Source organism: Xiphophorus maculatus, chromosome 12 (genome assembly GCF_002775205.1).
Source record: "Xiphophorus maculatus strain JP 163 A chromosome 12, X_maculatus-5.0-male, whole genome shotgun sequence".
Lineage (NCBI taxonomy): Eukaryota > Metazoa > Chordata > Actinopteri > Cyprinodontiformes > Poeciliidae > Xiphophorus > Xiphophorus maculatus.
In genome coordinates this window covers 26,663,831-26,679,869 of record NC_036454.1, presented here as the reverse complement: position 1 = coordinate 26,679,869, position 16,039 = coordinate 26,663,831, and the positions used below count along the sequence as shown (strand labels likewise).

Here is a 16,039-nt window from a genome sequence, read left to right as displayed (position 1 = left end):
AATTACTTCTGACTAAAATAAATTTGGAAATGGCTGCATCTCATATTAAAAATAATTCAATTGTGATAATTAGCAAAGCTACAAAATTCATTATTTAAATGCTAAATGTATAATTCAGCATCACACCATCCAATCTTACTCATTTAACTTTTTGTCTAATTACCAAAGTACTTTGGTGAACTTTGAGTAAAAACCTTAGTTCAAGATTTCTAAAGTGAGGTCAATGTTTAAAACCAATACCTTCTTTGTTGACATTTTTTCATTTGCGTTAATTTGGAATAATCATCTGGGAAACTGAAGCTAACGGCTAATCCACGGCTTCCTAAATCAATTCCAGTCATAAAAACGTCCCAGCGGTTTATGATAACGCTGTTTTATGAATTTCTTTTGTCACATTTGCAGTGACCAGATACTTACAATATAGAAATAGGTAACTATTTACACAAGAAATTGAGTTTGGTGTCAGTGTCACACCAAAAACCTTCCTAATAGAAACATGCACTGACCACACATAATGTATCAATGTACTGCGTTCAGTCAGAGTAACTGCAAGATTGGAAGCAAAGGCTGTCTAAAGAGGGAAAAAAAACAGCTTTTGCGTAAGGTTACTATAATATTTATGCTTTTTAAAATGTTTTATTTTTCTAACGTGCAGTTAATCCGAGCGAGAAATTGTCCCATTCTCAATACATTCTTCACTCAGGAAGATCATTGGTGCGTACCACCCCCGGTCTCCGTTTCCTCAATCAATGTTCAAGAATTAGCGTTGGCATAAACGGCTTTGTTGTTTTTGAGATCAGAGTTATTAGAGGAATTTCACTTTGTTTTTGGCACTTTTATTCCTACAGCACAAACAAAACATATATGCTAAATGAAGAGAAAGAGATATTAATAATGTCAAGTTATTAATTATGGCTGCTGTTAATCTAATTTTACTACCTAAAATCATCAGATGGCATTTATGTTTATTAAAACTGCCCTGATTCCCCATAATCTGTAGTCAAACTCAAACTCTGAGCACAAACATCCAGTACCGTACCAGCTAATCTTGGTTTTCAACTTGGATTTGGCCATTTGTCTAATTAGCTATGTACTCAATGTCATTTTGATCTAGCAGCTTAGGGGTAAGTCATCGAATGGTGGATATTTGGCCTACTCCAATTATCAAAATGAAATGTTTTATGAACTGTGAAATGAAGAGGCCACACATTCGCTCGTCGTCATCACCGTCTGAACAAGATCAAAGAACCGTCCAATGATATATTCACTGCTCACTTTATCATGGTTCACTGGTTAATGTGTCTGTTGTGTCAATTAATGTGTCTCTGTTACATTTTAGATTGGGTGTAAAATAAATGAATGTAATCCAACTAATGTTAAGCAATGCTTACTGTGTTCCTGTTTATGACCCAGACAAAATAAAAAAAAACAACAAGCAATTATCCATACGCAGGGGAAAAGGCGAAAAGCACTGTACTGAATTAACGAAATGAAAACAGGAAAGCAAAAACATGCAGGGCAGGCGTTTACATGCTAAGAGGTTTTTATGTACTGCAGGAGCTGTCAGATTCAGGTTGGATAAAATCCTGCGTGTTTACAGATCTTTCCTGATTACTGTACAATCTCCCATTTTGTGTGTGTGTGTGTGTGTGTTTTTTTTACACTGTGTGCATAAATATTTAGCAAGTGAGTAGTTCAGCTCTTCATTATGTCTGGGGAAATTTTACAAGCTACACTGAATCCAATTCTCATGGGATTGTTGTTCAGGTGACACGTGTTTGTGCAACGAGCAAGGTGCGACGTAGAATAATCAACACCTAAAAATCTTACGGCAAGGAGAAATGGACCAAAATTTGGGATTCAACAAGCACTTTAAAAAATAAATAAAAAAAGTCTTTTTAGAAGGTCGCAGCATTCTTAAAATGACTAAGCTCTTAAGCCGTGATTATCAAAAAAAAAAAAAAAAAGCCCAAAAACCAAAGTTTTGGTTGTAAATCCTCAACAAGGTCGTACAAATATGTTTGGAGAAGAAAAAGAACTAAGAAGAAGTCAACATAAAACTGCAATGAACACCTTATCCTAAAAAGTTGTTCAGAAATGCAATCGACTTGTAATGTCCAGAAGTTGGAAAGGCTGGATGGACCAGACGGATGGACTCATATTTGGTCAAAGGGCACCACTAAGAGTTAGACTGCATCAAATTCCACGATTAACTAGTTGGACCAATTTAGGTTAGAAATCAAGTCTTCAAGCACAGACTTATACAGCACGTTTTTTTAAAAAGCAAGACGGTGCAACACTGTCTCTATGAAGGTACTCGATCAATCAGCCAGCTGGGTAAAAGCCTCAAAAAACAAAAGAACTATCCATGGAGTTTGTGAACTTCTTCAGAAGCATAAGATTTAATATATATATACACACACGAGGGAAAAGTTCAGCTCTTAGACCAGGACAGCTGAACAAAAATACGACTCTATGGAAGAAATCCAGCTAGTGGAGAAAAGAGAGCGGCTGCATTGGGTACTTAACATTTTTTAGATGTCTAAAGTGTTCATTAGTTAACCCTGAGGAGTTCATTTGTTCGATTTTCTCTAATTAAATTAGTAAGAAGGAATTTGAGAGAAATTATGCATCCTGAAAGTTTCCAAAGAATTGTGCACTCACATATCCTCCCACTGAGAATGTTAATGGTCACATTTCCTTTGCTAAACATTTCATCTTCAAGTGTATTAACGCTTAGCACTGAAAAGGCCAACACAATATATTAATCTATTTTATAACCAAGCTTTAATATTTAATAGAATTCACTGATTTTTACTGAAAAATGTGGCTTTGATGCACCTAAATTCTCTTTTAATTTGTTAAGCTTGGCAATTTAAAGCAAAATTATTAGCTTAATCGAAGTAAGCATTATACAACATTTTAACTTAATAACTCTGGAAACTTGGGGTGAACTTTTTTTTTTTTGACATTTCCTTACTTATGAAGATCTGCTTTACTTAAATGACATGTTTATTTTCCTCATGTTTAGTTGCTAAAGCACATTATAACAAAGGATCCGAGATAAAATATACCAAACGGTCTTTACTTACCCTCCGAAGACCGCTTCAGTTCGGCGGCGGAGAAAAATTACGCACATGTAATATTTAAAACAATTACCCAAGTGTAAAACAGAGGGGCGAACTCTCCATTGGTCTGAGATGTTTGGTTCATCTCGTGGGTATCGTTTTATAGAGCTACACCTACTGGAACGCGCCAAATTCTCATTTCATTTATTTGTTTTTTCCTTTTTGGCTATATTTTAAAAGTTTGCTCAAAATTCGCAAGCCAATCGAATGGAATTATAGCTACTGTGTTCCCTAAATCTGCATAAATCTCACCAGTTTTCTGCATGACCAAGTGTTTTTGGTCTAGTTTCTATGGAAAATATCCTAGTACACTTGAAATAAGACCAAAACTGACTTACAAGTAACTTTTCAGTAAGATAAAGGAGGATTTTTTAAGTCAATATTTCTTTAATATTGATGAAAAAGTTCTAGTTCCATTGCCAGATTATTTCACTTACAAAAAAACATTTTTCACATGTTTAAAGTGAAATAATCTGCAAACGGAACAAGTACTTTTAAAAACAAATCAATATTAAGGAATTATTGACTTAAAACATGCTCTTTAATCTTGCTAAAAAAGTCTCTTGTAGGTTAGCTTGCAATGCAATGATAGTTGCATTAGAAACTAGACCAAAAACATTTGGTACAATTTTGTGGTTTTGCAGCGTATTGTTCTCAACAATACGCTGAGGTTTAACCTCTGAGGTTTTTGCAGTACATCTAAATTTATACTTCGATTAAATGAGACGCAGGTGGACTCTACAGACCGATTACGTAAATACTGAAGGCAGTCGGTTGCACTGGATTTTATTTAAGGGATGCAGAGCAGAACACAATGTTTTTTCTCAGATTTTAATTTCAAAATGTATTTCTGTTGTCTTTTCAGTTTATTAATGTGTTTAAAAGAAGTTCAAAATTGTATGTGCTGAACAGATGTTGAACAATAATCCAAACTCTAAATAATAATAATAAAAAAAAGTTCCTTCTACAATACGATAATGCACTACTCTGTACTGGTCACATTTGTTGTTTAATGTTAGAAATGTTACAAACTCAAAGGGAATGAATAATTTTTCCAAATCCCTGTAAATGTGAAACTAGTTTCAATTTTAAAGCTTCTCTTCTGTGAGACAAGTCATGATGAGGACACACGAAAACCAGACGGAGCTTCATGCGGTTAAAATCAGGAAGTGAGTGCGCACATGTAACATACAGGAGGTGGCATAAATACAAAACAGAGCTCAGCATTGTGGCTCGTTTGTGACATTTTCTCACAAAAACTGGCAGCACAGCAGAACCGGCGGTCGATAACGACTTCGATGGTTTTGCCGATGATTTCAGAAGCACGGAAGCGTTTCAGAACCACCCAATCAAGTAGATATCGGTGCTCCCCGTTATCCCACTTTTTAGCTTTTCCAAAATTTCATTTAGCGTGACCTTTTGGTGGAGTCATTTTCGAACCATCCAATTTGCTGTTAGGACAGCAAAATAAGTCGCCGGGTGTTAATGAAAGAGAAATTCATTTGTCACGGCAGGAGAAGACCAACAAAGGATCCGGCGGGTTTAATTCATCCTCTGCGCAAGAGATAAAATATACCAAACGGTCTTTATTTGCACGCAACCCTCCGAGGACCGCTTCAGTTCGGCGGCGGAGAAAAATTACGCACATGTAATATTTAAAAATGTATCCAAGCATTTGATAGATCCTGAGTTATATTCTGGGCTAATAAAACATGTTTGTTTATCTGTAGGTTCTCGAGGGGGGAAAGCAGCCCATTTATGACGCAGTGAAGAGAAACAAACCGCGGTTCAATGCAGTCGAAATTTGGTTTACATAACAAGAATCAACCAGGCTGTGTTTATGACTCTTCCATCTAAGATCTCTGTGAAAACACCACCCTGATCCCTCCTGCTGTGCGCGAACCACGAAAGCCCGGTCGGCCTATGACGAGCCTCAACACTCAGGAAGTTCTTTTTTTTTCCTTCATTCATTCTTTTAAAAACAGCATGATTGGAAAAGAAAAAGATGGAAACAAAGGGAGAACACTAGTCTAACTTCTTTGTACAAGTTCCTCTCACTGAGGTGGCATCACATAAATGAAGCATGACAACATGAGGAGACTCACTGCTGAAACGGGATGAAATGCTGCTTGTCCTCATCGTCTATTTTGCCGCGGGCGACGTCTGTTATGTCCATCACTGCAACGATAAACACGTCGGAAGGATAACAGCAGAGTTTGGACACTTTTCAAGTAGAAACACACACACAAAAAAACAAGACAACTGTATTTTCTTGCTTTAATTAGCTCAACAGCTTAGTCCCCCCAAAAAAACTCTAGAAACATTTTTCTACATTTTTACAAGAAGAACTTTTCCAGCTTACAGTGGCAGCTGTATTTATTGGCATCTATTGTTCAGATGTGTACAAAGTCTTAAAAATAATTTGTCTTTTATTGCACTGGTGGAAACTCACAATGAAAATAGTTAGAAGTAGTCCACTTTTCTTTTACCATAATTAAAAAATTTTTATCCTGTGTTAAAAAAAATTAAAATTTTAAACAAAATCACCAGTGATACAACATCCATCTAATAATTAGTTTGAACTAAATGCATAACTAACTAATGCATGACTTTTATAAGATTATAAATGTATTGTTTGTATTTCCTTGGAATATAAATATAATGAGCCTTAGCAACTAAAAATGGGGAAAACAAACATATCATTTAAGTAAAGCAGATCTTCATATGTAAAGAAATGTAAAAAAAATAAGAAAAGTTCACCCCAAGTTTCCAGAATTAAGTTATAATGTTGTATGATGCTTATTTTGATTAAGCTAATAATTTTGCTTTAAATTGCCAAGTTTAACAAATTAAAAGAGGATTTAGGTGCATCAAAGCCACATTTTTCAGTAAAAATCAGTGAATTGATGTGGTCCTATTAAATATTAAAGCTTGTTATAAAATAGATTAATATATTGTGTTGGCCTTTACATTTTTCATTATGAGATTTTAATTAGTCGTTAATAATTTTGCTCTATTAAAAAATAAAAAGCTTCCATGCACACGAATCACCTAAATTGAGAGGTAAAACTACAGCATTCTTGGATTAAAGAAAAATAAATAATTTTTTTTTAAATCACTCTGGGGGCCACAAATAGCCACCAGGTTGAACTTTGGACACCTCTGATTTAGATAAGTAATTAAAGAAGAATGGTTGAAGATGCCTCTCTCTAAATGCCCCAATTTTGCGAAATGCTGCATAAGAAGACTAAGTTCTTCTTCCCTTTTAGCAAAAACAGAGGCTGTTAACAGCAGGGGGGAGCCTACTGCATCACTGGTGACTTTGCTAAGAACATGAAAGACTCATTTCTCCAAATTAAAGATGAGACTTTTCAGCATGAGATTTTGCTGCTGTAGGAGAAAAAAGGTGAACGTTGCCGAGTTACTTGGCACATGCAGCTAAACAGATTGAGGAGTTCTCGATCTCCTGAGCTGATAAATTCCTCTAAATTCCTCCCAGTTCTGCTGCCAGTGTGGCTGCGTTTTAATTTTTTTGTTGTTTTGTTTTTCTTCTCCCTTTTTCCTGGCTACGACTAACACTCGGATTTTTATTCCATTTGCTTAAGAGCTGGAGGAAACCATTTCTCATTTAACTCACTAACCATCTGGCCGGAGCCTAAAAGCCAGTTTCCACCAACTCTGTCGCCAGGGCAGAGCAAAAGCATTTTCTGGGTCAGGAAACAGGTGTTCCCCTTTCTTTTTGTTCCATCTTTCATTCCTGCATCTTAAAAGAACCACCCTCTGCAGCTGTGTGGCAACAAAAAAGGGGCTTTTATTACCGGTGGTTATGAAGAAATATTAGCAGCTCACCGGCGACGCCGAACGGCCTCCGTAAGCCACCTGTTTGTTTTTTGCCCTCTTTGAGCTCCATGCTGCCCACTCTGATGATCTGACACACCAGGAAGAGCCGCTGCCTCATCAGATCGCTGCTGCTCAGGTCCTGGAAGGCAAACAAAGCTGATTGGCGGTGACATACCAGGTACATTAGATACAAAGGCAGTGACCTTCTCCTGTCATCGATAGTTTATTATGAACGATCACATGGTCAGAGTTGCAGACATGACAGTAAAGGTTACAGGACAAAAGCAAGGTGTAAATGTTGGGAGAAAGCATGCTGACACAAGTACGTCTGTGTTCTAGTGTCTCAGCATTTGTTTTTATGGATGCATATAATTAAAATATATTAGAAATCAATACTTTAGTAATTTGGTTCAAAAAGTAAAACATACACTGCATCCAGAAAGTATTCACAGTGCTTCACTTTTTCCACTTTTTAATGTTATATCCTTGTGCCAAATTGTATTAAATTAACCTCTTTCCTCAAAGTTACACACACATTTTGACAATAGGGAAAATATTTCTTCAATATATGCGACTTCTTGTTTTGGTTATTGTTAATAAATGTGTAAAAAAACACCATTTAAAAAAATGTTTTCAACATTAGCATACTTGTACAGATTTCACACTGTTCAGTGTACAATTGTCTGGTTCAGGTTTGGCGGATGCTAACTTTAGCATCATTAGCGGCTAACAGTTAGCTAGTCGTGATGGCCAGCTAGTCCAGAAATAGTGTTTATTCACTGACAGTCACATAAGCTAACAAATCCAGAACTATTTCCTTTCTTACTTACTGTAAATGAAGACCTGAGGGAGGGAAGACATTAATTTAATTTAGTTTGGCAAAAGGCTGGAATATCACAAAATGTGGAAAAAGTAAAGCGCAGTGAATACTTTCCGGATGCAGTGCGGCTAGATCAGATTTATTACATACAGGATGACATATCTTAAGCATTTGTTTCTAATTTAGACATTTACAGCTGACAGCTAATTGAAACGTGAAATTCTGTCAGAGAAAGGAGACAGGAATCCTCAGGTTTGTCCGTTTGGTGGTGAAATCTCCACGTGTTAGCACAGGGGTGTCAAACTCCAGTCCTCAAGGGCCAGTGTCCTGCAACTTTTAGATGTGCCTCTGCTGCACCACACCTGAATAGAATAATTAGGTCATTAGCAAGGCTGGGAGAACTGATCTACACAAGGAGGAGGTAATTAAGCCATTTCACTCGTGTTTTGTACCTGTGGCACATCTAAAAACTGCAGGACAGCGGCCCTTGGGGACTGGAGTTTGACACCTGTGCGTTAGCAGAAAGTGACACAGGCCAACAGCAGACACTATGTTGGAAAATAAACTTTGCCCATTTGACAGACATTCTCCACAAGAAAGGCACATTGCTGATGAGCAATGATAAAAAGCTGGCTGTTCACAAAGTATTGAATCTAACGGAAAGTTGAATGGAATAAAAAATAATGGCTGAAAATAATGGTACACATGCAAGTCTTGAGAAGATGCTCCATACAATTGTCAGGGAGAAATCCACTATGGACTGAATCTGGAATTAGGGCTTCGACAAGAACTATACACACAGATGTATCAGGAAATGAGCTGCCGCCGCTGAGTTTCTTGTGTTCATAAAAAAGACGGTTGGGAGTGTCTCAACTGGACGAAGGAGAAAAATGACAACTTTTTCTCTGCGCTTCAAAGCCCTCTTTTTAGATGAAACTGCATTTCGTTTGGAAAGCATGGTCCCAGCATCTGGAGGAAGAGTGGAGATTAATCTAAGCTGCTTGATGTCCAACGTGACGTTTTCTACAAACAGTGATGCTTTGAGAAGCCGTGTCATCTGTGGATGTTGGTCCCCTGGGCTTTATGGAGTCCAACATCTCAGCAGTCGCGCACAAAGAAATTTGACAGCACTTCTTCATGCTTCCCCGTGCTGACAAGCCGTAAGGAGGTGCTGGTTTCATTTTAGAGCGGGAACTAGCTCTAAAATGACTGCCACACTGAATGTGTTTCATTGTCAAGAGGAAGATGATGGCAATAAACCTCAGCAGAACCCCTGGTTGATCACCTCCATGCCACTCCGCATTGATGCTTAATTCATGCAAAAGGAACCCCAACCAAGTATTGAGTGTAAATCCTGTGGAGTAGATCAACATACTTTTCAGTAGGCAGACATTTCATCGATAATCTTTATTTTATTGTCCTCGTGCAATATTCAAATTATTTCAGAAACTAAATGTTTCTGCAAGTTGAAGTAAATACTGAAAACATTCCACTTTGTATCTGAAGAGTCTGTAAGTGTCTCACTTTTTAATTTGAAGGACACAAATAATTAACTTTCATATGCCTTTGATGGTAAGGGTTTGATTCTGCTCCAAAACTCCACTTCCTGGCAGCCCCGTTGCTTGTTTTCCCAGAACTGTCGACTCTCCGAGTACAACAAACGGCAGCAGCACAACTCATTGACCTAGCCACCCGTGAAAGTGAGTAATTTACAAAAACTGTCATTAAATTTCGAGCGACCCAGAAACAGTCTTTCAGGTAAGGTTCAGACTGTTTACATCTTTAAAACCAAGGGAATACAGTCAGTAGATTGAGACTCAGTTACCGTGAATAAGGCCGGCAGGTTGTTGAGTTTTTCAATTTCCTTAGGCATTCCCGTACTGTCCCAACGCACCAGGAAGTTCTCGCTGCATGAATTCAAATAGGAATCACAGTTAGACAGCGCATTATCTGAGCCATCGGAAGAAGTGGAAAAATGGAAGCAGGCCATGCAGCAATTCTTCATAATTTCCTTCCAGTCACCTGATAAACAGAAAATATGCATCACATAAATCTTAAACTACTTGCACTGTTTGATTAGTAACCATGTCATCTCGTAGATCCCAACAGAGCTTTCCGAAAATCTTGACTCTTAAAAATGAATGAGTCGAGCTTATTGTCTTAATTGCCGCCTAATGCTCCCGCAGTCGAGCCATGTTCAGACTCTTGCTTTTATTTTTAGTTTTACGATATTAAAATTCATAAAAATCCATGCTGTTTATAATCAGTGCTGTCACTTCCCAAGAGCAGGCACGGCAGCGGCTTAGCTGCAAAACAAAGCTGCCCTCCATTTTTAAAAAAATGCACATAATATCCTGCTTGAGGTCTCAGTGGCATATCTGTGACGTGCAGGGCCACAATTACCAGAATGTGGGCCCCTGGGCTGGAGCCAGTTTTGGTGCCCAAATTACCATATTTTAATAGCTACATATGTAAAGTTAAAAATAGATTTTTGCATACTCTGTATATATAAAATAAAACATTTTTGCCTAATTTAAATGCTTCCTGTCAAATGTTTCCCAAATGCCAGAATAATGAAGATTTTTTATGCAATTCTTTAAATCAGAAGTTTATATATTGTCAAATTCCTAAAATAATGGCCTACGTCTTTTTTTATGCCAAAAGTGAATGTTTTTTTTTATTTCCCTAAATCATCTTTTGGTAATAAAAATATGGTGACTTGTTTTGTGCCAAAATCACATTACAGCAGAATTGTGGACCTACACAAATCTGGTTCATCCTTGGACAAGACTGCAGAATCCCAAAGAATGCCAAAACTGATTTTGAAAAAATAAAATAAAATAATCACCACCTCTTTCTTTCTGAAAGATGTTTTAGGCATACAAAAAAAACAATCACTTTTGGCAACAAAAAATGACTTGGGTCATTATTTTAGGTGGGTTACAACACAAGTCCAGAAAGGGCACTAAGAGGAGAGAGAGAGACGTGAAGTAAATCCTGTACCAAATGGGCTCAAAGGCCACTCAAAGAGGAAGAAGCCATTACTTCAAATGCATCATAAGAAAGACTGTTTCAGTTTGCAGATGCTCTCTGTACAAAGACCTTCACATTTTGGAGGCTTGATGGAGCTAAAACTGTTTCACCATATTGCCCATTGTTGTATTTGGAGGGCAAAAAAAACAGAGCGTGAGAACCTCGCGACTATGAAGTACAGGGTCGGCAGTATCCTGTTGTATGGGGGTTTAGCTGCTTCTTCGTAAAAATTATGAAGATAGAGCATCATTTAGAAATATTAATGAAACATCTAAAGATGTCAACCAGGAAGTCAAAGTGTGGACACAAATGGGTTCTCCAAATGGGGACTGGTCCAAATTGGCTACAATGTGGCTTAATAGCAATAAAGACAGAAAGAGAAACGGTAAAGTGCTTTTATGGTGCAGGAGCTTAAACCTGTTTGATTTTTTTTTTTCTAAAAGCAAAATCATAAACAGCTTTTATCAGACAATGACTTCTTTGGCACACAAAAAATGACCCAAAATATTGTTGTAGAAAATGCTTTATGGTTCCTGTTGTTGCCTCCGTCGTGCGTGGAGTGGAGAGCTAGGTTTTGGGCTTGTGTTATTGTCATGTTAGACTTAGACTGACTTTATTGTTATTGTTAAGACAGACTTGTGTTGTTTATCAGCATAAAAAAAATCTAAACATTGAAAGTAATTAGGGTTTGATTTCTATAAAAACGTCTAAAATAATGCATAAAATATCCATGCATTTTACAAAAACTAAAACTAAATATTTTCACCCAGATTTGGGTCCCCAGGTTGCTGCGCTGGTGACCCCGGCCGCAGGGCGGTACATCACCTCTAAAAGCTGGCCGCTTTGCTTTACACCTTTGTTCACATCATGTACCAGCAAAAACGGAGGCAAAACTGATTAAAAATATTCCTCTTAGAGGAAATAAAAATATTCCTTTTAGAGGAATATTTTTAATCAGTCTCTAACAGAGACAGTTTTTCTCTGTTAGCTGAAAAGAAAACCAATTTCACTCTGCAAATCGGAACTGCTCCCTGAATAATACATCTTTAAATTCAAGGCCCCCTCAAAAAAGACACTAGTGGGTTTTTTGTGCTTTTTCCTTTTTCTCCAAGAATTTTTTGTTGCAACCTCAGAAAGTCCAAAACATGCTTTTAAGCTCCTAAACAATGCATTTCATTATATTATTCCACCCTCCACATATTTATTTAATGTACTGCTGGAGCTACAACATCAAGCACAGAGTTACAGGACAGTAATGAACAATCTTTATAGGTTTTTATTATTCATAGCTGAAAGAAATTCTTCATTTATCACGTTGTAACTTTTGCCGAGAAGTGACAGACCAGGGGAAGTGGTAACATAGTGTGGCTTTAAAATCAAAAGACCATTTTATAGTGGCTTTACAACCAATTAGAGGTAAATTATTGACTCCGGGTAACACGAATTAATATCACACAAGCGACATTTACGCCTACTGACCTGATAAATTCTGACTGGTCGGGATCGTAGAGAGACATGAGCAGCTCGGCGTCCTCCCCAATGTTGCACACAAAGTTCTTCAGGTTCATGAGGAGGCTGTAGGTGTGCACGGAGCTGAACAGCGTCTGCCGCCTCATCTCCAGGTTTTGCAGTCTTGTCTGCGTGAAAACGAGTCGGCGTGAGCGAGTGCGAGACCTTAACCGGAGCCGGCAGCCACGGCAGGACTGAAGCGAGCGTCGAGACCAAACGGGAGTCGTGCCTTCTCTTCCTGTATCCTGTCGTCCACGCTGCGGGACGCCGTCTCGTGGGCCTGAAACAGGCTGACGGTGCTGGTCCGGTCGGGATCCAGCGTGTTGCCCGCCTCGTCTCGGACCACCAGGTCCAACCCGAGAATCCTGCACGGCAGAGGGTCAGTCAGGTGTGGCTCAGGCAAACACGGTGTTGAAAACATTTATTAAAACAGCTGGTACAGATGTGCAAAAAACAAACAAAAAAACAAACTTAAATTCATCTTTTATTGCAACGTCATAATCTCACCATGAAAAAAAAACCTGAGGATAATCTGACAACAGAACAAAATTAACACAAAGTTAGAGTAAACAAGTGAGAGGGACTTTAGACTATTCTTTTTGGTACGATGCTTAGAAAATCCCTCCTCTCTGTTCAGCATCAGGGTCGTTATCCTGTTGGAAGACCCAGTGGCAAATACTTCTTAACTTTGACTAGACCATTCAAACGTATAAATTACAGTGTTTGATGCAAGTAATTTCATTGTTTTCTTCCTGGGATGCCATGTTCAAAGCTCCATCAACTCTGACCAGCTTCCACTTCACTGCATCCCCCACAGCATTATGCTGCCACTACTTTGTCCTGTTATGGGGATGTTGTTGTTTTTTAGGTTAACATAGTGGCAGTTTCACACCTTCTTTTGAGATTATTTCGAAACAACGAACAAACATAATTAGACTGAGATTAAAATACTAATGGGTAGACTGTATTCAGTAATTACTAAAGGAATTAGTTGCACTGAATTTTGTTTAGGGGCGTCAGAGTAAAGAAGTGTAAATAGAAATGCATGCCACACTTTTCAGATTCCTATTTGGAAAAAAAAAAAACTGTGAATATTATTTTTCTTCCATTTTATTTACTACTACTCTTACTAAATTGTGTACTGATTTGTGTCCGTCTCTCACATAAAATGTCATTTCAATACGTTAAAGCCTGTGATTATTATGATGAAACTGTAAATGTACCCAACTCAGATTTGTAAGACTTTTCAGTGCAGGATTATGTTGCTGCATAAAACGACGCGTTCATTTTAAGATTTTTTTTACACAACTTTACCAAGAGTGCCCAGCACTGTAAACTTCACAATTCTTCCAGCAGAATATATTTCTTTTAGGTCCGTTGAAAAGAGCGGGAGCCGTACCGGTTTCCATAATCAATCTTTGCTGTGACTTTCTTCTTGAGCTCCACAAGGTCATCCTTGGGCAGCGTTCCTGACACAATCTGAGATCGATACTCGATGAGGCTGTAGGCCATCTGCTGCACACTCCTGAACAGGGTTATCTTGTTTGCCTGTCAGGAAAACATGTGCACGCTTTGTTATATACACGCCGCAGTTCAGAGGAGGAAACAGCAGTGAACTTTTCTTTTTCTCAGCAAAAAAAAATAAAAAAAACATTTTGAAAGATGAAAATGCATGCCAGCAGTGAAAGAACTGTGTGTACTGGAAACGAAGTGATCCATACGTACCACAAAGAGCTTTTGCCATATCTGCACCCATTCCCTGAGGGTAGCCCCTATCTCTTGCACCAAGGGTAAATCTGCAGGAATAATTATTTCCTGTTTTCTATAAGCCACAAGGAAAGAAAAAGAAATAAGTAATGAGATATCAGAAAAGCAGCTCGTCGCTCACAGATCATGTCTTATAATCTGAAATGACTCGAGTGCATTTTTATTTATTTTTTTACATCGAAAGCAGTCGGGACGGTTGGTCTACACGGCCAAGAGAAGCATTACTTAATTCTTACTTATGATAATTACAAGTGTAGTGCTTATGATACGGGCAAACAGAAACGCAGCACGGCAAACTCAGAGCAAAGTGGATTATCGTCAAAATGAAGTGCTTGCTGACTTGAGATCTCACCCTATTCCCTCGACTGTGGCCTCTTTTAAGTGGATGTAGGAAGCCGGGAAAATGCCCTGAGGAAACAATCAGGAAGTAATAGTAAATGAATCCGCATCACAGGATGAGCTACAGCACAATGCAGCTCTTGTGATGTCTATACCTTCTGTGCCTTCTTTCTGAGTGTGTAGCCTCTATACCAGCCTGTGAATCAGAAATTGACAAAAACAGATTGGACAAAACAGAAGTGACATGGTGTAGAGGTACAGCACAACACAGAGTCACATACACATAGGACATCGCTCTAAGATCATGTTTTTAGAGCGATACAGGGAGACGTCATGGCTGCCACTCACCTTCCAGCTTCTCAAGTATGTGCACCGTGTCCCCCACCTGTAGACGCAGCTCCTGTTCGCCACGGGGGTCATAATTGTAGATTGCTAAGGGGGAAAAAAATAACTGTTTCATTACTGTGGCAAAAAAAAAGAAAAAAGGAAGTGCTGCACACAAAAAAAAAAAAAGTGGTTTCAGCTGACTTTTTTCTGGGATTAAAGAAAAATCCTCACCCTCAATCAATTACGACACAGTGAGTGAAGCAAGAAAAAAAAAAGTTCTGCCTGAGTGGTCTGGAGTTTCTCACCAACAAATCAAGCCAGTTCACCCTCGTTGTTGCTCTACAGAGGATCTAAAGCTAAGATTTATTCCTCATCTGGCTGCCCGAGTTTTAGAGCAGCAAGCAAGCTTGAGTGACCCAGGCGACCGAGGCCTTTTGACTATTTTCAACTGAATCTCACGCCTTGAGGCGGGGTTTGGCGTTTCATTGGGCTGCTACACTGTGAGCCTGCAAATGGGTATAAGACTGGTAAGTAACTTTGAATAAAATTGTCAATTTTATGCTATTTAGACAAAAGATGCACGTTGTATAGCTACCTACTTGTTTGTTTTTTCAAAGAAAAGAAAATCAACATGAATAGTTACTGCTGCTAAAACAATGTAACATATCGAGTATTGCACTTAGAGCTTTATAATATTTATTTTTGTTTCTACTGTCAGACACAGGCCCAATCAAAACTTAGAAATTATTGCAAAATACAAAGAGGACACCAGATTTCATGTCAGATTGAAGTTTTCTTTGTAAGCGCACAGTGCATCAGGAAAGTATTCACAGCGATTCACTTTTTCCACATTTGTTACGTTACGACCTTTTTCCAAACCGTTAAATAAAGCTTTGTCCTCAAGACCTTTTTCTTTTAAGTAAGAAAGGAAATAGTTCTTCAGTTGTTCGCTTGCATGACAGATTCAATAAACACCATTTCTGGAGTGGCTTACCATAGTAAACAGCTAACTGTTAGCCGCTACTGAGGCTAAAGTTAGCGCCAAACCTTAACTGGATTGTTGCAGTGAACAGAGATTCTTTAAAACAGTGAGACCAGTAAAAGTATTGTAATAATAAAAACATTTTTAAAGAAACGTTTTAATTTTTTAGGTGGAAAAATATTGGGACCACCTTACAATGAGAAAAACGCAAATGGAGGGTTTCAGTCAGTGTGTCAATTTCTCTGGCCTCACAAGAACAGAAGTTTAAACAGCAAGACAAACAAAATTATGTCA

The 16,039-nt window shown here is 38.2% G+C and overlaps 1 protein-coding gene across 1 annotated transcript in view; it reads right to left on the bottom strand.

The window, feature by feature from the left end:
* dock5 (dedicator of cytokinesis 5) overlaps nucleotides 1-16,039 on the bottom strand; it is a 69,565-nt gene that overhangs the window by 41,145 nt on the left and 12,381 nt on the right. The window contains exons 2-11 of the mRNA XM_023343339.1: nucleotides 14,785-14,868; nucleotides 14,592-14,632; nucleotides 14,450-14,505; nucleotides 14,056-14,152; nucleotides 13,730-13,878; nucleotides 12,560-12,695; nucleotides 12,301-12,458; nucleotides 9,614-9,695; nucleotides 6,978-7,107; nucleotides 5,234-5,306 (exon numbers count right to left, since the gene is read on the bottom strand). Coding sequence (XP_023199107.1) covers nucleotides 5,234-5,306; nucleotides 6,978-7,107; nucleotides 9,614-9,695; nucleotides 12,301-12,458; nucleotides 12,560-12,695; nucleotides 13,730-13,878; nucleotides 14,056-14,152; nucleotides 14,450-14,505; nucleotides 14,592-14,632; nucleotides 14,785-14,868 — 1,006 coding nt within the window. The remainder of the gene's footprint in view (nucleotides 1-5,233; nucleotides 5,307-6,977; nucleotides 7,108-9,613; nucleotides 9,696-12,300; nucleotides 12,459-12,559; nucleotides 12,696-13,729; nucleotides 13,879-14,055; nucleotides 14,153-14,449; nucleotides 14,506-14,591; nucleotides 14,633-14,784; nucleotides 14,869-16,039) is intronic.